Below are 20,136 nucleotides of genomic sequence, written 5' to 3'. Positions count from 1 at the left end.
GGCCCCTGTGTTTCCTTTTTTTCCCCCTGGCTGTTAGCGTATCCAAATTCTAGAGCAGACCTGCTGTTCCTAATTAACAGCAGCTCTGTCCCCACAGTATGCAGGGGCAGGGCAGTTCTGTGAGCGAAGCAGACACAGTGACCACACACACAATCCTGTTGCTTCACATAGATATATGTATGGGTATAGATATACGGTATATACACATCCACTTTTTTTTTGCTTTTATAGATATATAAAATAACACCTTGTTTATAAAGCGACATTTAATTGCCACTGGTTCCCTTCCCGCCCCACAAAAACAATAGTATACAAAATATAAAATATTTTAAATATTTATAAACGCCGCAAGAAAAAAATAGAACTGTACGAAAATATTTTTTTTCTGAGGTTCCCTCCCTGCCCTGTGGGAAGAAAAAGAGAAGGGGGTACACATTTGGCCGGCCTAGTGTGCCTTGAGTCCATAATTGTTAAGTGGGTAGGAGTATGCCCTGCCTAATACTATCCGGTCCCGGAGGAGCTTAAATAAGACATAATAATTGCAGAAAAGGATGAGGGCCATGGAGAGGGTGTGGTTCCACTTCTCTGAGCGCAGCAGGGAGTAGAGCTGGTAGCAAACCACACTGCCTTCAATGAGGATCAGCAGGTTGAGCAGCCGTAATGGACGGTGGAAAAGGAACTGCAGGGAAACAGTTAAAAAGGACAGATTTCTGTGATTTGTTGCAGGGTTAAAGGGAGGAGGGGTATGTATATAATGCTGTCAGGCGCCACTGACCACTGTGGAGCAGAAGAAATGTACTCCAGCTACCACTAGCTGCTACTTAAGGAGAACAGAATAAGAGGTGGCATGTAGAAAGTGGTATTTTGCTTGAGAAGGGAAGGACGGGTGAGATAATCAATTGGCCTGCTGATGTACTTTCCTGTTTCCCTGAACAATGTTAACTGGAACCCTCTTGGGAATATGCCACTGTCTGATGAGAGAGCTGTGTCACCTTGATGAGAAAACACTGACGAGGCAGCTGTGGCTTCCACCTTGCCCAGAGGTCACTGTAATACTGGAAGGGGAAAGCCCCTCTGCTGCTAACAGGGATTTTGTTTAGCAGCAACAGGCTGTTGCGCAGCACTGAACTCTGTTCTGCACGGTCTGCTCTGCTGCAGCTATGTTTGAGCCTCTCCTCCCTCCCACAGTCATAAGGCATCAAGCAAGAGAAGAGATACTTGCGTAAAAGCGGGCATGGGACACATCTGAAGGCACTGCTACGTTGTAAGGCCCAACTGCTTTATACAGGCATCGGCTCCGTCGCACCAGAACTCCTTGTGGCCATATTGTGTTTTCTGACCAGCTGTGGGGAGAGAATGCCAGAGCATTAGCATCTCTGCTCCCAACTCCCTGGATAGGGAATGGACTTCATCTTGAAAAATACCAAAGCCTCTGCCACAGGGACATGTCCTAGCTCCCACTAGAAAAGCAGAGAGAGGTGATCACAAGCCCATGAAATGGACTCTGAGTAACAAGAACAAATGGCTCCCAGTGCAAGAACCTCATCCCCTGCATTGGAGGAGGCCATCCCACGCCCCTGCGCAAGATACTCTCTAATGGCCAAGAAGAATGTCAGCCTTTCTTTTTGGGAAGGAGCCAGCAGTGACTGGAGCAGCTCAGACAGCTCTCTAGAGCAGATGTTTCTGTTTCCATGGAACAGCAAGGCCAGTGGAGTTGCACGGGGAGTGCAGAAGTGTTCTCAGTAGACATGCACTGGTGGTGGTTGCTCCTCCACTAGAACGTCTTCTCCTCCCCTTGCTAGGCATGCCAACCCCTCCCCATGCCCACACTCACATGTGCTGTGGAGCATTGCTGTAGGAACCGTGTTCTAGTTTCTGCCACTTTCCAAGGTGGGCAGCTGACCTGTGGAGCAGGTCACAGTACTTGGGAGGCAGCAGCTGAGTGGTGAGCATGACAAAGGCATTGATCCACACCATGATGAGGTGCTCACAGGACCAGCGCATGTCGTAGTACTGGGTGCTCTGCAGAGAGACCAGACAAGAACTTGGCACCACTGTCACAAGACAGACAAAGGAATGACAAGGGACATACTGCGTGTGCATCCAGTAGACCCACACCACACGTTACAGGCATGCGCTTTTGGACCGGTGATTTCGGAGGGTTACAGCTTAGGAAACACTCAAAGACTCCCTTCTCCTTGACCTGAAGGAGAAAGGGCAGGGGATGATGCTGCAGCTGGTGCATCTCCTCCTCCAGGAACAGATAAAAAGGCAGTTTGCTTGTCACAGAACTGCCCCAGGAGCACCAATTGTACCAAGACTGCTACATGGAGCCCTGCCCATTTCTGCACCAACAGGAGCTTGCTCAAGTTAGAAAAATGACAGATGAAAATATACAACCCCCACACTGACAAGAGGTTCTTGGATTTAGCTTGCTAAGCATCCTAGTTGGCTCTAACAGCCTGACCACCAAAGCCTCTGATCCATGCACTCAAAAGGCAAGATGCCGGATCTGAGACGGGTAACGACAGGTTCCCTTTTCTAGGAAGAACACAGCTATCCATCTGCCTAGGACAGGGGGTGGGAGAAGGGGAGTTAGTAAGTGGGGTGATGGGACTAGAGGTGCATCACATTTATGGCAATACCTATCTGCCAACCAGGAGCAGTACTAGTGCACTCCGGATGCAGCCATGCTCCGCTATCCGGGCTGCCAAAGGGGAGACAGAGAAAAGGGGAATTAACCAGGAATCTGGCCTGGCAGCAGTTCACACAAGAGTCAGAAGGAGACGGCGGGCAGGGGCACAGGGAGAGCCAGACAACAGCTACCTTCACAAAACACAGTGGCAGGAATGCCACGTAGTAGGCACTGAAGAGAGAGTTGAAGAGAACTTCCTTGATCCTGCGGTTGAAGTCTGCTTTTAGGCACTCCACCTCATTGCGGATGAGATCTGGGGAAAGGGGGCAGCTGTGGGTGGGGATAGACGTAGGATTATTGAACTGTTCTCTCAGGGATTCCCATAGAAGTGAGAAGAAATCTTTGACCAGGCTGCTGACAGCTGAAGCCCCATCATCCGCCACCTGGTCCTGTACCAAGTATCCACAGTCTGCAGGTAGAGGCTGTGCTCTGCTGTCCTGGTGGAAGCAGCACAGAGGGACGTAGACACCAAACCTGCCATGACAGAAAAAACAATGGCTGAAATGACAGCCATCCCAACAGGAAGTGGGGGGCACCTTCTCAACAGATGCTGGCCCTTAGGAGAGTGAAACCACATAAAAACCCTCATTCCAGAAGCTAGTGGCCAACTCTTCTCCGCCCTAAAGGGCCAGAGGTTGCAGTTTCAACAACTGGGCAGAGAAGCTTCTTTAAATCCCATTTGTGGAACCAACCATTGCAATGGCTCAGTCTTCAAGTCACAGTAAAGGCCCCTCACACAAATAGCAACTGAGGCAATTTGTTTCACCAGCTCAGTGCCACCTTCTCACACCACCCCCAAGCCCTTCCTGCCTCCCTTTTAATTTGAGGAGACAGAGCACAGCCAAGAGCTCTGCTTCCCATGGTGGCTGGTGACACCCCCAAACAGCTGCGTTCCCCCCGCCCAGAAGGCACAAGGTGGTGTCACTCACGGGTAGCCCAGGAAGAGAAGGTTGAGAACAGAATGGCTGCGGAAGAGGTTGACCAAAGTCCAGCAGAGCACCCATCCACAGAGGGTGAGCAGCGCCAGGCGCACCATGTAGTGAACCACTGATGTCGCACCCACCTGAGAGGCCTGCAAATAGAGAAGAAACGCTCAGCAGCCCTGTAATACTGGTGCTAGAAGATAAGCAGAAGGGCTGCCTGTGGAGGAGGAGCAGGAAGAGGAGCGCCAGGAGGTACTGTAAGAGGGATAGCTGCCCTCTTCCTCCCAGAAGCAGGAAAATGATTCTCTTACAAAGGTAAATGCCTTTGATTTTACTAATGATTGACAGAATCCAAAAGATTCAAATAATCACAAGTTGTGGGGCATGACTAAAATAGGGCCTTTAAAAAAAAAATTCAGAGCTGCAAAGGAGAAAAATATTTTTGCTCAAGTCCCTTATTCCTCTGATAATAGTCCAGGATAGCCTGAAACCCATTTCCCTCTGCTCTTTGCTTTGGGTCTCAGCATTCTGGAAGGTCACAGTTCTCAGCCAAGGGAAGAGAAGATGGTGTCCCTTTGCAATTCCAAAACCAGATTTCCGTGACTCATCTTTATTGGATGTACAGGATGCAGTCTAGTGAGGAAGCATCACAGCAAGAAAGCTTGTTCCAGTCTCCAGAGGGGAGAAGGAAACTGAACTATGAAAAGATTCTGAAGGGTTAGAGCCAATAGATGGGATGTGCAAGAACTTGCATGGTTTCAATGCAGAAATTTCAGTCTATGGGAAGTTTTACGGAGGATGTGAACATAAATGAAAAATGGCAGGAATCAGATGAAAAGAGAACTTCAGAGATCCCATCTTCTCCATTCATCTTTTCAACAGGACATAACTGTTCCTTTATTTACCTTTTTTACAACACTGCTTAGTTGCTTAACCTAGAGTTGTATTAACCATTTCAGTTGTCAAAACTTCCATTTTCCTCAAACTGACTTTTACAAACGTCTGGTTTGCCTGGTTCTGCTCTCACAAACACAGAGAAGATCTCAAAATCTGTGGTGACGTGACCAGAGTCTGAGTTATTGAGTAACCAGGACTGGAAAAGCAGTTCTACCACCATTCCTGTTTCACTTCAGTGTACTCAAGACATCCTCCTCCTGACCTTTCCCCCTCTAATCTCCTGTTCATTATTCCAGTCTTGGCTAACCTCCCTATTTGCCTTTTTGCTACCTGACTTGCAATTCTCTTGGCCACTTCTCTAACAAGATTATGGGGTGCAGTATTGTGCCTGCAAAGATAATAAGCAAAAGGGACCATTTAATCTCCTCCTAGGTGCAGAGGCAACAGAGCTACCCAATACTGCAGGACATGAACGGTCTCCAGGAAAAATCTCCAAGGCAGGGCACCACCAAAATCTTAGTCCTTCACCCCCAGACTCTTCTGAGGGAAGAAACCCTCCAACTTGCAGAACTTTCTCAGGCCAGGGATGGTCACGTTCTGCAGTAAGTACTGCAGGCAGGAGAGGGAACATTTGGAATGTTACCTCAGAGATGAGGGCCCACACCAGCCTCCGTGCCAGCATCACTGTGATGAACGCCGCCAGGTGGTAGTCAATGAGGTGAAAATTCTGAAGGAGGAAAGAAAAAAGGTCTTCACCAAGCAAAAGGACTCTAAACCCACCCAGACGGGGTGGGACTAGAAAACCGTCTGCTGGAGATTACTCTAGGACCTCATGTAAGCATTCCCCAAATCTCTCTATTAGGGATGAGGGAAAAAGGATAAACCTTAGTAAGACAGGAATGTCTCCAAGAAGCTAGATCTCTTCCACAGGGAGGTTCCTTCCCATGGAGAGATTTGCACAGAAAACAAAAAAAAAATCCACCCTTCAGGAAGGTATTTGTAGGGTCAAAGGGACATCTAGGACCAGAATCCTACTGTGGAGAACAGGTTACAGGTTCTCCAGGGAAAAGCCCCTGAGCAGCCAGAGCAAGGGCAGCAGAAATGGAGTCCAGAGTGAGCATACCAGCTCACTTTCCCTCTTGGTCTCAGAAATGGTCTGTAGCAACCAGTGCTCCCTGATGAAGTGAGAAATGTCATCTTCACAGGCCACAGATCTGTACTAGAAGTTTAATGTTGACTCTGGCTGTATCAAGTTAGACACAGTTCTTATAATTTTTCAGTGAAGCCATCAAATATATCCTGGTTAGAACAGTTAGCAGACTCTGAATACTGCTGTTTAGGATTTCAAGGACATTTTGGGTAAAAAAGAATGCTTGAGTTATGATGGGAACAAACAAATGACTATTAAATCCTTCTGGGTAGGGAGCCCAAAACAGAATGCTTTTACTTCTACTAAGCAAAGTGTGTCCAACATCGCAGAGCTGAGCTGGAACACCAGCACCACCTGTCGGTACAGGTAACTGAGGAACCACCTCACACTTCCAAGCAGCACTGAGGATACAATACAGGCTGCAGAGGCTGGCTTCACTCACACAACGCTCACTGACTCAGGTACAGGTCACTGCCAGGTCGTGCAGCTTATTGGGCCAGCAAGACTGAAACTGAGCAGACTGGTAGCTTCAGATCTGAGGATCTGACCCCCTCCCCAGCTCTGCTGCTGACCTCCTGTGAGATCCTAATGTAAACTTGCATATCTTCCTTCTTCAGGCTCTGTTGTTTCCACTGGGAAGGGGCACCCATGACAGGAGACAGCTCCTGGAATCTCAGCTCCATTTCAAACCCTAGGAGCTAGCCAGGCCATGCAAGTACCTGCAACAAATTTCCCCTGAAGGAGTCCTGTTGATTCCTTTCTCTGACCTGCCATGTATTTTCTCCCCTGTAAAATGGGGGATGACATGGCCCTGGATGATGGGGGTGCATGTGAACTCCCATCCACTCCCTTAATGTTTAATGCTTGGTGATTCCTGGACCGAAGCAGCATGAAAAGTAGCTGTGTAATGAAAAAGCATGAGTGATGGCACTCGCTGGGGAACTCACCAGTGAGGTGCAGGAAGCAGGGTGATTGTATGGGTACCACCAGACAGTCTTGTAGATGTTGATGTACTGAATGAAGAGGGCTACCAGTAGGTAGATGAAGAACAGGAATTCAAAGAGAAGGCTCCCATCCAACGGCAGTTCAGGGATCCGGCAGTGACGCACAGGCTCTGGAGTAATCAGCGCTGTGATCGGAGGCGCAGAGAGGCTGATGGCACTACCATTCCTGAAACAGATGGGTATCACTCACTTGGTAAACATTCTACATCATCTCCAACATTTTCCAGGACAAAGTGTGCTTTTAAACTGGAGACTGGGCATTACCAGAGGAAAGGTGACAGCAGTCTTGCATTCATGGTTCTGGCATGAGACTGGCGGTGAGCTTCATCATCTTAGCTCAGACAAAACCCTTATCCAGCCTTTTCTCTGGACAACTGACTGAGCTGCCAGAAGTGCTGTGACACACCCAGCAATACTTCAGTAAACTTGGGAGACTGAGGAGCAGAGGTACAGAGCAAAACTAATTGAGGACCCTGTGCCACACCAAGCACTTAATGTTGGCTCCTTCCACCCATCACCAGGACATTACAGTAGCACCCAGCCTCCTTCTCCAGTACTGTAAAGTGCCCATTGTCTTTCTGCTAACAGTTCCTCTTTTTAAAAGAGGGGTAATGAGAAATGGAATGAAGTAGTTCAGCCACTTCCTAGTGGCTGACCTGTCAAGTGTTCTCACACTTCCTTCTTTCCTAGGTTTCAGAGAAGGTTAGAGCAACTAAAAGTTCTGGCAGACTGAACTGATGGAGGAAGCTCCGACATAACTATGCAGTGTCTGAAACCAGGATAAGCAAGGACCTAGGCACTAACTCGATGGTCTCTACAGTCACTTGCTCCTCAAAAACCTCAGACTGTGCCATCTGTCCATCTCTCCCAGACAGAGAAGTCTGTGCAGGCCAAAGCTACACGGCTTGGATCGCTCTGATTTGAAAGAATGAACCTATACCAGGGCCTCTGTGTGCAGCAAATAGCTTTTCTACTTTGCCAGCTTTTCTATGGAAGGAAGTAACACTGGGCCCTTTCAGTTTTCATATCAAACGTGGAGATCTAAATGTCACTGTGTGTTCCTGTTTCAGCCCCCAACTTCCCCAGAAAATGGAGATGATCTTTGCCAACTGTGAGAATCAGTTGCATCTGCAGCTAGCAGGTCCAAAACAGAATAAAGGCATTCCCTTGCCCTGCCTTTCTATTATGTGGGAGGAGGAGTCACAGCTGTGCTCTGACATGTCACACTAACTCCCTGTGGCACTGCAGGCAAGTGAGAGAGACAAGGACTCATCATTTGCCAGGACTCAATGCTCTGGGAACTGCTTCAGGAAAGACAAACGGAGCACTGTGCAATTTCCACCCCTGGCTGTTGTGACCACAGAAAGCACTGAAGGGGGGCTGAGACCACTTCCACAATCCTCCCCATGGGGCTGATTTTACTGTATGAAGTCAAGAGAGGGGCCACAGAGGGTAGCATGTGCCATAGCAGAGCTGAGAAGAACTTCAGGACACGTTCCCTCTTGGATGAGTCATCTCCTAATGCCACAGCAGGAAGCTCAAAGTTCCCATCTCCCAGTTCCTCCCTTTCACCACAAAGCTACACTCCTGCACGGAGTTCAGAGTGGATCAAGTCCCTTGCTTTTAGCGCTGTCCAAGCCACAAGGGTCTCAACAATCCCACCTTTGTCCTCACCTGTTTCTCAAACCAGTACCGTTTCCGCAGCTCCCGCCAACCAGCGTCTGGAGAGAAGGCAAAGCTGAACGGCTTAGCTGTTGCCGGCTGGGTCCCCTCCTTCCACCGGGCATGACCAGGAACCAGTCCGCTTCCAGTGCCTCCGGCAGGCTGTGCCCTGAGACCCAGACAAGGATCCAAAAGCCTTCCCAAGTCTGCAAAGGAGGCAGAAACATTAGCTAAGGTGCAAACTGCTGTTCACCTAGCTCACGCTGCAGCCAAGCAAATTCATGCAAAATGAAGTCACTCTCATACACTCAGAGCTCTGTGGGACAGCCATCACCACCCTAAAACACTGTGCCATTTCAGTGGCACCAGATCAGCCTCTATTTGCACATGCAGAATGAACACCACTGACAGTGTATCTTTAAAAAGGGGATGCTTAAATCAGACATCAGTGACTGCTAGCACTTCCTGCTGGCTGGAAAGCACCACTGAGCATCCGCAGTGCTGGAGACGACACGACTGTGTGTTTCATTTCAAAGCAAGCCTGGGGAGAGCCCTCTCCATGTTGTGGTGGAGCTATTAGAACTTCACAGGTCTTTTTAACCATCCAACACGTTACTTGACAGCCTCTGATGCTGGTAGGTAATTTGGATGCCCTCAAAACAGGTCTGGCAGAGGTCTAAACAGGCTGGTCTCCATGGGAGCTGGATGGTTCAGCTTCCTTCTGTGCTAAGAAAGCCCGACTGACATGAAAGTAGGAGGTCCTTTAAAAGTGGTTTTAGTTAGCACAGTAGTGCAGCAAAACACACATGTTATGCATCTACTTGAAATGCATGTATAGGTGATCACATGACCCAGCCCTTCAAAGAAAAATAATTTAACGGTAGGCTTATAAATATTTCTTTATTTTTAACAACACATTTAAATCTATCAGTTCCTTAAAATGAACTAGTACGACAGAGGCTGGGAAACTCCGAATATCACTAACAGTGGTGGATTCTCTGGCACTCACTTCCCATACAGTTTTGCTTCTATTCCATTGGTCTCCCACATGACACTGCAAGGATTTCGGCAGTCAGCTAAGTTTCTGATGGCTAGCAGATACAAGCAAGTGAGGGACTGAACTGGAGTGTAAATCTGCAAGTCACTCCAAGCACCTGTGATGTACAGAAACAAGACACTGAACGAGCACCTCACTACAAGGACTTTGGTCTGTGAGTCTGGAGATTAATCAGTTGCCCTTTCAGAAAAATATCATATCCAGAACCAACCCAAGGTCCAAAAAAGCAGCCCCACCTCCTGGGAAACTCTAGATCTAGCTTTGAAATCTACAGATGGAAGCTATCATCTATTTATAATTCAGTTATCACCTCCTTTAAAATCATGAGAAATCACAGCTGGCAGAAACACCAGGAAGTTTCCTCAATGAGTCACACCACTGTCACCATGAACACAGTGTGCAGGAGAACTATTCTAAAAAACTCCCTCAAAGAATTATCCTTTGTATTAAAATTTGCCATCCTTCATCTCTACTCCAATAACCAATTGTTGTGGTTGAAACCAGGACACCAATTCTCAAATTTTCAACAAAAACCCAAGACGTTTCAAAAGATGAATGCTTTCTACATATACATACAAAGATCACTTGCAAAAAAACCCAAAAAACAAAACCCAAAAAAAACCAAACCAAAACAACAAAACCACACCAAAACAAAGGAGATCCTGGAGTGGGGGGGGGGGGCGAGAGGAAAGGAAAAGGAGCTGTGAAAATGCATAAAAGAAAAGCAAACAATGGACAATTTGGGTTTGGAGGAAAATAACGTATTTTGGCAGACTTTAAAATTCTCATTATAATTCCAATGACAACACAACAGAGAATTGAAGCCTTCCTTACTTTTCTAGTCAAGACACTAAAGCTTTCAGACAATTTTCTCTAGGATGTTCTAGAGTTTTATTTGGGAATATTTCTATTTCAGGAATTAAATATAAACAGAAGAAAATTCTCCTGCATGCACAAGATGAGCAGGGGCAGCAACAAACAACGCTGAATTCACTCAGGGCATCCAGACTTGCGATAAGCAGCTAAAGTGAAGGAAAAAAAAAGAGAAAAACGTCTAAAAAGGAACAAACCTGAAAGACATTTTAAGCCAAATTTAACTACTACAGGGACTGTGAAAGCTAAAACAACTAGTCTAATTCAACCTACAGGATATTTATGATAATGGATGCAATATGTTGGTGGTCTAATTAGTGCTATTAACAGTGGAAGGTATTTTATGCCACATTCGATAATTAACGTAAATAATTTAACAGGTCTCATTAGTATCATCCCATTAGTATGCCTCACACACCCTCCAATACAGGCACTTGGACACTAAGGAATTGCACTTCCACCCTCTGGTTTTGCAAACCAGTAAAATGCAGGGTTTCTACCAGTAAAAGAGACTGCCTGTGGAACGCAGCCATCCTTAACATCAGTGCACATATTTTAAGTGCACTTGAATAAGCCCTTTCACAGTGATCCATGAACATATAGACTGGGCAGTTCCTCAAGCCAAGCTTTAAATAACTTTTACTTCACTGGAGTTAGATCAAATTAGGTAGGCGTCTGTTAGAGCAAAATCTGCCTAAGAACCATTCCTTTTTTGTTTGCCTTTGTTTTGTAAAACTCTCCACACAAAACTGAAGCTCCACAGATAAAGCTAAACAAAGCAGTGAGATTACAGATCAGTTCGACTCTAAGTCTGCTTTTTTTGGCCTTGAACCAATCAACAGCTTTCATTTTTGAGGAGAGAGGCATGGGGAAAAGCCTTTTTATACCTTTCAATTAAAAAACAAAGGCATGATTCTACTTTGAAAAATATGTGAACAAGAAAAAAAGTGTCCATAACCCTTTATTTCAACAGATAAAAGATTCCTGTGTGCATCTGAGTCATATTAAGTATTAATGAAGTCTACAGGCTCCCTTCTCTGTTTGCAGTACCCACTCCATCAATGATCTTATTTTATATAGAGTCATGCAGAAAAAATGAGTAATGAAAGATAAAAGCTCTTCCTGACAAGCCTCTTTAGTCTATTAATACGACTCCACATTGTTCTTGCCAGTTCACCTACAATTTCCCTCAAAAAATTAGTCACATTCTTGTAGTCCCTTCATCCTCAAATCCTCAGAACCAAAACTACCCACTTTCAAGATCTCATCACTTAGGCAGATGTGGGCATCATGAGAACAGACAAGCAGGATCTGGGGACCAGCTACAGAGCAGCAGACAGTGGTCCTGCCCAGCTCTTGGTCCTAGGGCAGACCATGCTCTTTCATCTGTGACACAGTTATAAGAAGATGCAGAAACAAAGCATCAGACCCTCTGATTTCCAGTTCTTCCTTTTAGAACCACAGCAAAGGACCACTTGGTCATTTTGTTTCTCTGCACCAACACCCTCTCCTGCCCGTCAGCTCCCCAGCTATCCTGATGAGGCAGGATCAAGGCAGGCAAGAACCACAGCTGTGTGCAAGGCTTTACTGATAAAGAGCTAGACGAATTATACACCAGTTCAGATGAGAGGTGAAGCAGCACGCAGCCCTGTCCTGCTCCCCAGGGACCATCACTCAGAATCATGTTCCTGCATCAGCAGCTGCCCAAACAGCTCTTTCAAGAGGCAAATCAGGAGAGAGTCAGTGACTCATCAGAATGGAAAGTCTGCCTGGTTCTTCCCCATCTCTTTGCTGGAAACACTACAATGCTCAGCCAGTTATTTTGATGGCATTAACGTTTTTTAATTGAAGAAAACTCTGAGCCTCCAGTTCCCTCGGGAAGCTCACTTCACCACGGCACAAGAACTCTCAGAGGCTGGAAAACATTTAAGATGCTCTTCTTGGCTCCACAAGACCTACAACCAGATACTCTCAAGAGCAGAAAGGGAAATGTGACCATCCTCACTTGCAGCAATGTGGCTCAAGAAGACCACAGGTCTCTCACTGCAACTCTCCATCTCGATTAAAGCAGCCCTTTCCTGCCGGGTCAGCATGTGACATCTGGGGGTGAAGCAACACATCGCCTCTGTGGTGAGTGAGGGAGCCCTGCCTGCCTCCTCCTCAGCTACACGCATGCTCCCAGTAAGACTTTCCATTCTGGGTGTCCGTGCTTTATGGAAACACACCTGCCACCTGTGCAGTGTTCCCTTCTGGGGAACCGCAGCAGGTCACCCCCACAACATGGCCCTAGAGCACTGACACAAAGCACAGTCTGTCTCTGAAACGGAAACAAGCAATGTAAAAAGGTCTCTTGGTTACTAATGTCCTCATTCAAGTCGCTGTAGATGGTCAACATAACCCTAAACTTGCATTTGTCCAGCAATCCTAACGTCTTTGCAAATTATCTGCAAAACTACCTTATAGACAAGTTTTCTTTTGAACTTTGAACACTGACAGTCCCAGTTATTACAGGTTATTTTTACTTCCTCTTAGTGTGAGCCTTTCATTTAAATTAAAAATTAATAATGATTTAAAACTCTCCAATACAACAAAAAAAATTCTCACCCATTTTGACAGCTGGAAAAACTGAGACACAAAGCTGGTAAACAATTCACCCAACATAATGCCAAAAAGAAAAAACAATCCCAAGAGAGCCTGGGAACAGCGATGATGGCACCCAAGCCTTGGTCACGAGGCCCCCCTGTCAGCACCCTCACATCTGCCACAGCAAAAGCCAAGAAGCTGCAAAACTTCTGTGGAAGCCCTAACTTGGTCTGGGAATAAAATAAGCATTTGGTTGTTGTAAGGGAGGAAACAACCAACAGGTTATCAGATGGAAAGCTAAATATTTGGCTTGTGCAGAGCTGCCCCAGTGCTAAGTCAACACAACCTTTCAACTCAGGCTGGCTCCAAAGGCACACACCCACCATCTGGCCCAGAGCTGGGAGGCAAAACAAGTTAGGAAGGAGGTCTCCAAGTCAGCGCATTTTCCAAGTCCTCATGAAATACGCAGCAAAGAGGGAGATTTGGTAGAGAGAGAGACAGAAACACCCATGAAGTGCAGCTCAGACTCCATCAAACAGAACAAGAGTGAGTGGTGAATCACCATCAGGTGATGCACCAGCAAGACTAATTTTCACTCAGTGACTAAGAATCAAGAACCTCCTCTGTAATAACAAAACCAACCCATCAAGTCCAGGTCAGTGTAGGCTTTTCTGATGCAGCACAACTCTGGCTGAAGAGGCTCCATCTACCAGCTCTCTACACACACACCAAAACTGAATGGTGAAAGAAGCAAGAAAAAGGAAGAATTCACAAATGGTATATACAGTGTATGACTCATTTCAGGCACCTTCAGCAAAGAAGGCTAGAGCTGAGAAGACAGGTAAGTGGGGAAACTAAGAGTTCTAGCTAAAGACAAGGTGAAGGCAGCATCTGCCATTTGTAGCTGCTGCAGTACTTCAAATACCCATACAAAAATGGGAGCAGGAAAGAAAAGTTTTCCAGGAAAAGCCTCTGAAGATTAAAGAGCAGTAAGCTCAGCCAGCTTATTTTGCAGATGTGCTCTTTAAGGTTAGGAGATAGATTTAAGTTCTTAATACTCTAGACAAAGCAAATTATCCAAGAGACTGAAAGAGCAATTTTTAAAAATGAAGAGGGATTTCCAACCCAAATCCTATACATTGCTTAAAATCCCCTCAAAGACCTTACTTTAGGAGGCGCAAGGAGGAAATTTCCAGAGGTATGCAGGCAATAGAACTCTCTTCAGAATACCGGTGAGTTCAAGTCTTTGTGACTTGGAGCAAAGAAGATACACTCAGCACTCTTAATGAACCTCTGGCGAGTACAAGAACAAAGCCACAATTTCTGGAGTAATAAAATGAGATTACCTTATATCCGTATAATTACCTTGTGCAACAAACTGCTGCAGGAGGTTAAAGTAAACAGCCTAGGAAGACTTCAATGAATGACTGTGATAATTTCATGAATGAACACAAGTGAATTTATATTCCAAAAGAAACTGAAGAAAAACAAAACCAACCCACAACACAAGATCCTCTCAGGGCTCAGCAACTACAAGTCGCCAATAACACTCCTCACCAAGACAACAGCATTACAGTTAGCAAGACATTAACATTTTCTTTGGCTTCTTCTGATGTATACAGTAACACTCACAGCCAAATACAGGATCTGGGAATAAAGAAAGCACTGGCTTGTTCTCATGTGAGAACAAGACAGAATTGCAAAGTTGAGCTTTTCCAGCAGCAAAGGGAAATGCAGGCCTGACCAGCTGGGTCATGGCTTATTTTGGTCCTACAGTTCCCATGCTTTTAAGTCGTGTGGGGAAAGGGACAGCAAGTCTAGCCTCATCCAAAGTGAGAGACCCAAACTAAAGAGCTGGCAGGAATTACCGAGCCAGACCCACAGTTCTCTGCGTATGCAACAAGACAAAAGTTTTAGGCTTCAATTCCTTGTGCATATTACTGATAGAAACAGAAGTTCTGTTTAGAAGGGGACATTGGTTGGGAAGTAATGCTAAATCACAAGGGCAATGTTTTAGCAGACATAACACAGGCAAGGCTATCAAAGCTGGCCCTTAATAGTTTATCAACACACACTCCTAAGTACATCTTGCACCAAAGCTCTTCAGTAAACATTAAGCACAGTCATGGCTCTGCTAAAACACAGCCACAGATCACCCTCCATTAAACTGTGCCATGCACAGTAACTGCGAAAGGAAGCGAATTTTAGGTATGGCCACTGAATTTTTTTTCCAAGTTATCAGCGCAAATGCACAACAGCAGGTCACTCCTGAAGGGAATGAAGAAAGAAAATAGAAAAAGATAGAAGATGCTCTTGCTTTAAGAGCCCATCTTAAAATTTTCAGTCAAGTAAGCCACCAAAATATGCATTCTCCTCCCAACCTTGAACACATACACACAGCCTAATGGCCTGAGTACAGGCTAGGACCTCATTTGCTTTTTAATCTCTCCTCTTCAACTGACTTCCAGGGAACTTGTTTTACCAATCTTGTCAGATCTCAATTTCCTTATCCCGAACAGGATAAACTGTTCAGCAAGTATTTCTCCTCCCAGGGGTCTCTGTACATAGCAGCGAATACTTTTTACAGTATTATTTTAGTACTTTAGAAAAGCTTTTTTAAAAACAAACAGAAGCAGCTTTCCTGCTGTTTTTGTTTCTCTGCCAATCCCTATGTTTAATTTAATGGAGATCAGCCATGATGACAAATCATGGGGAGTCACTTTTTCTATTTTGTCCTCAAATAGCTAAAAATAAGGCAGGCATCTGCCATATGTAGCAATGAGTTTGAAGGCATGAAGTGGAAAGGCATGAAGTAGAAAGTTAAAAGGTGCTTCCTTAAGCTTTACTCCAAGTCATTGCACTGGGATTTACAGCAGAAAGTATCGGTGCAACAAGGGTTTGCATATCCCTAACACCATGGAAAAGCAGAATTATTTCAGGGAATTCTAAATAAATTGTAATTTGCATGAATCATAAATTTGCATTAAAATATAAAACATATTTGAGAATGCATCAACTCTCCCCTACTTGCCTCTTTAATGAGAGGTACAGGTAATATACAAGTTCCCCACAAAACAGCAAGAGTCTTCGATTCAATTTCCATGACTCTGGTAGGCAGCACTCAGAACCTTGTATGACCATGTACAGATCAGCTATTCTATCAGATTGGGAAAATGCAATAGGATACATTATATACCAAGACTAATTTACCTGTCTGAATCTGCCTACTCTCTCCCTTATATGTATTTATGGGCCACAGATGCCTATTGACATTTTTGCTTTAAACCAACCATTCCAAAACCCTCGGCATATATGGGTGCTGCTGCACCATTAGTAGCAGGGCTCTCCTGACCAGCTTGCACAATACCCACTTCCCACCAGAAGTCTCATTTTCCACTTGCAACACCCAAAAAAACTCAAAGAAAGGTTGGAAATAACTCTCCAATGACCACACTCCACAAAGAATGGCATGAAATCTCTCAGGGGAGTTTATGATGCCTAATGAGAGATTTCCCCAAGTCACACAGCTCCTGGAGATTCATCTCTCATTTTAAAAATCCACTGGCTAGAAGCAATGCCACTTGCCTAACTGTGGTTAGAAATAAATGGACTAAAGTTCTGATTCACACAGAAGACCCCACAGTCATTAGGTGAATAAAGGAGAGAACCAACTTCATGGCACCATCCATTGCCAGGACAGGCCAAACTCTGCAGTCAGAGAGCAGGTTAAGGAGATGGCAGAGGGAAGGGATCACTGAAAGAAGAGGAAGGTCAGCTGCTGTAATATCTTATCTTCCTTATGGCTTCTTGTGCATAAGCTAGCACTGCATTAACGTCAGACTGCTTTAGTTCTCCAACAGAGTGGTAGTGCAAGGAGAACAAAAACTGGGCCTCAGGAAGGAAAATAACAGAGTATCATACTGCACAGTTAACTATGACAGATTGAGTAATACTAAAGATCCCAAGCAACTAAGTAGATTCTGCAAGCCAAATTCAACCTTCCTCTGTATTTCTCAGTCCATAAAGATGCTAGGACATAAATTTTCACAATGGAAAAACAAAAAAATTGTCAGAAATGGAAAATATTTTTAAGACCAAATGTTCCAACAGCAAACAAATTCAGCCAAATCTCTAACTGATTTTCACCAATGCTAAAGAGCACATACATTTGTATATTGGCAAACTGTATTTTCTTTAAATCCAGAGTACGAACCCATCCCCTCCAACTCAAGAATTGGTAAACTAAAACTGAATCACATGATTGTAACTGCCCAAAGAAAACTTATTCCAAGATTTCATGATTCTGAGGCACAGGGAAAACACTGAGACTGAGGAGTAGGATGGTCTCAGAATCAGTTTTGTCTTGTTGCTTTCCATCATATCCATCTTTAGGTGCTGTAACTTTATAGAGTAGTAATGAGTGGCCCAACTGGCTTCTGAATTGAATGCTCATGGAAATTGGAAGCCATCTTAACAAACATTTCTAGCCCATATGCTCTTGCTATATTTTCAAACATTCACATTTGATGCCTGCAGAAGGAAAAGAGGTGTTAGTTTTATGATATCCAGGCTTGGGCTGCCCAGGTCAGTTTGCATTACAGACCCTTTCAGAGAAATATTTGTGTTCAACACTGCTCAGTTTCAAAATCAGCAAAAAGGTGTGGGGTTTCCCCTTCAAATGCTATATACAATTTGATTCTTTCTCTAAAATTTCAGAACAAAAAGTAGTGGCTGAAGAACACATAAACAAAAAAAATGATTTGGCCTGGTTTTGAGTAATACATGAAAGTTTATCTATACTGGCAATGTTACATCAGCACAAACATTGCTAATATAAGCAGGCTGCTAAGATGAGAATAACTTAGCTACTGCATCCCTGTAAGGAAAATAATTCAGCAAGGTGGTAACCTGTACACTGCAAGAAGTTTTTAAAAGAATTTATCTTCTTACAAGCAGAGTAGAAACACATCCTGCAAAAGTAGGAAGCAAAATGTTTTATCCCCATTTTACAGCCAGAAAGACTGTAAAAAATAAAAAGTAAAAAAATAAAAATAAAAGGCCTGTCTTTTCTATATTATTTTTTGAACGCTCAGGTTGAGGCAATATAGACACCTCTGTCAGTACATGTGGAGATATCCAGAGCTTCTGAAATTCAGATCTCAAATGCTTGCAAGTTATCATGTCTGCAAAGAGACAGACAGCAATGAGCTGTACAGAAGGCATGGAGGTGTTTTATGGTCTTGAAATCAGGAGTACACATCACACTGGGTACAGTGTCAGTGATATTACCTGAGCTTCTCTGTTCCTCCAAATAAATCAGACGTGGACACCATTCCTACCTGATGTACTGGTTTGTACTGAAAAACCCAAGTCAAAGATGTTCAAGAACAGAAACGAGGAGTATCTGCACCTACACCTAAAGAAAGAACTTCCAGTCAGATAAGGGACAACAAGGAGCAGGTGAAGTTTCAGCCCAACTTCCTGAGTGGTCAGCATTGCCTGGCTACCACTCTGGCATCTGTGGGCCCAGATTTTACCAGCAGAGCATCATTCGACTGCAATGCCAGGCACCTTGGCTAAAACAGCCTGCACTCCAACAGGAGCAGCTGGAAGGAGAAATGAGTACTAGAAACACTCCAACAACAGGAATGCCAAGAGGTGAGCAAAGGAGCAGACTGTGGGTTAAAGGGCTGAAGTCTTCTGCTTTCAGTATCCTGTAAAACTGCAGCTGAGCCATTCCAGTCCCATTCCTGTACTACCATAACCCTCTCCCAGAAAACCTCTTCTGGTCACATTGAGTTAACAGACAGAAGGGATTGTTACAGAAGGGATGCCTCGTCTCCAAAAACTTCATAACTCACCGCTTTGTAACGCAGACATCTCATTTCTTCCCTTACAGTCGTAACAGATGCCAGTGACACGAGGGGCCCCTTATTCACAATAAAAAGCATGCATGAGAGCAATCATAGATTGCAAACAAAGCTGCCTCTGTTTCTGCTATACGTTCACATGTTAAAATGACGATGGAGTGGCAAAGGAATTGCCTCATGTAGAAACGAAAATCATCAGCCCAAGTGCTACCCTACATAACGGAGGATGATTGATACACTGTTTTCCGAGTGGTACAAAAAAAGAACAGCGATAGAAATGTGCATCCACATGCATTCGGGAAATGGTACCTTATGGCAGGTTGAATTTGCCTGGACTTACAGTGGATTGCCTCAGCTCTTCATCTTCCATAGAACAGTGCCCTTGCCTCCCTCCTTTGCAGGACTGATTACGTAGGGACAGCGCTTTAAAAGCACACCTACCTGCGACCCCAGCCCAACTTTCTCGCGTTTAATCTCCCACTCTCCTACCACGGAGCACCCGGCTCCCCGCAGCGTGAGCGGACCTCCCGCTTTAACCCTGGAACAGCAGGAAACGTCTGAAAAGAGAAGCCCGGCACCAAGTGCCGTAACTTACCAGCAGGACGGAACAAAGCCAGCAGAAGCCTCCCCACCACACACACACACACGTACACACAACACACACGAAGTTTCGGGCGGGCGGCACTGCAGCCTGCGGGGGCTCTGGCGGTCCCAGCCCGCCGCCCGGCTGTGTCGCCGGGGCTGTCCCGGAGCGGGGCTGCCCCGCGGGAGCGGCGGGGCCGGTACTCACACATCCAAGCGCGGGCGGCGGCGCGGCTCGGACATCAGCCGGCAGCGGGGTCCCCGACGGTGGCAGCGGCCCGGCGGCCAGCCCCAGCCCCCGCAGACCCCGGACCGCCCCGGAGGGACGAGGCTGCGGCTGCGGCTGCGGCGGTGGGAGCCCCGCGGAGCGCCCCTCCTCCCGCCGGGCAGACCCACCTCGCCGCTGCCCCGCGGCGGGGCAGGGGCAGGAGCAGGAGCAAGGAAGGGAGAGGACGGGAAGAGGAGGCGAGCGGGCTCGGCCTCAGCACCCTGGCGCGGCCCTGCACAGCGCCGGCTGCCCGGGAGACGTGGCAGTGAGGGCTGATGCTCTCATCACACGGCGACAGCGGCAGCGGCCCCCGGCGGCCGCGGCCGGCCCAGGGAGGGCAGGAGCCGCGGGGCGGGGCGGCGGCCGCGCCGCGCCGCCATCTTGGTGGTGGCAGCGGGTCCGGCCGGGTGTGCCGCCGCCGGCCTCTCCTGGCCGCTGGGGTTTCGGGGGCTCCTCGGGAGATGTTCCGTCTCCTTATTTGCTCTAGAATCACAAGTGAAAATAAAGCTCCACACAGAATCATATACACAGGATCAACTAGTTTGGAAAAGACCTCTGAGATCAGTCCAACC

General features: G+C 46.1%; 1 protein-coding gene across 3 annotated transcripts; it reads right to left on the bottom strand.

Moving 5' to 3' along the window:
• Positions 1 to 199: 199 nt before the first annotated feature.
• Positions 200 to 19,672, bottom strand: TMEM39A (transmembrane protein 39A). 3 transcript variants are annotated; one of them, XM_050331310.1, is made up of 9 exons: positions 19,505 to 19,672; positions 8,344 to 8,537; positions 6,613 to 6,835; positions 5,159 to 5,242; positions 3,625 to 3,767; positions 2,827 to 3,169; positions 1,835 to 2,022; positions 1,223 to 1,343; positions 200 to 679 (listed from the first exon to the last, which is right to left on the bottom strand). In XM_050331310.1, exons 2-9 carry the CDS (start codon positions 8,454 to 8,456, stop codon positions 446 to 448), a joined length of 1,449 nt encoding a protein of 482 aa, XP_050187267.1. In that variant the 5' UTR covers positions 8,457 to 8,537; positions 19,505 to 19,672; the 3' UTR covers positions 200 to 445. The 3 variants fall into 3 exon arrangements, with proteins under 3 accessions (XP_050187267.1, XP_050187264.1, XP_050187265.1); XM_050331307.1 differs by lacking the exon at positions 19,505 to 19,672 and having other exon boundaries at positions 8,344 to 19,298; XM_050331308.1 differs by lacking the exons at positions 5,159 to 5,242; positions 19,505 to 19,672 and having other exon boundaries at positions 8,344 to 19,348.
• Between the last annotated feature and the right edge of the window lie 464 nt (positions 19,673 to 20,136).

This window comes from Myiozetetes cayanensis, unplaced genomic scaffold (assembly GCF_022539395.1).
Source record: "Myiozetetes cayanensis isolate MyiCay16 unplaced genomic scaffold, myiCay2020 scf5-8, whole genome shotgun sequence".
NCBI lineage: Eukaryota > Metazoa > Chordata > Aves > Passeriformes > Tyrannidae > Myiozetetes > Myiozetetes cayanensis.
The sequence above is the reverse complement of the archived record's forward strand: the minus strand, read 5'-3'. Positions and strand labels throughout refer to the sequence as shown.

Coding starts and splice junctions, on each gene's coding strand:
- TMEM39A (XM_050331307.1), bottom strand. CDS start 8,558: ATGTTTCTGCCTCCTTTGCAGACTTGGGAAGGCTTTTGGATCCTTGTC. Junction 5,243..6,612: donor CTGCTTCCTGCACCTCACTG/GTGAGTTCCCCA, acceptor TTCCTCCTTCAG/AATTTTCACCTCATTGACTA. Junction 680..1,222: donor TGTCCCATGCCCGCTTTTAC/GCAAGTATCTCT, acceptor GTTTCCCTGCAG/TTCCTTTTCCACCGTCCATT.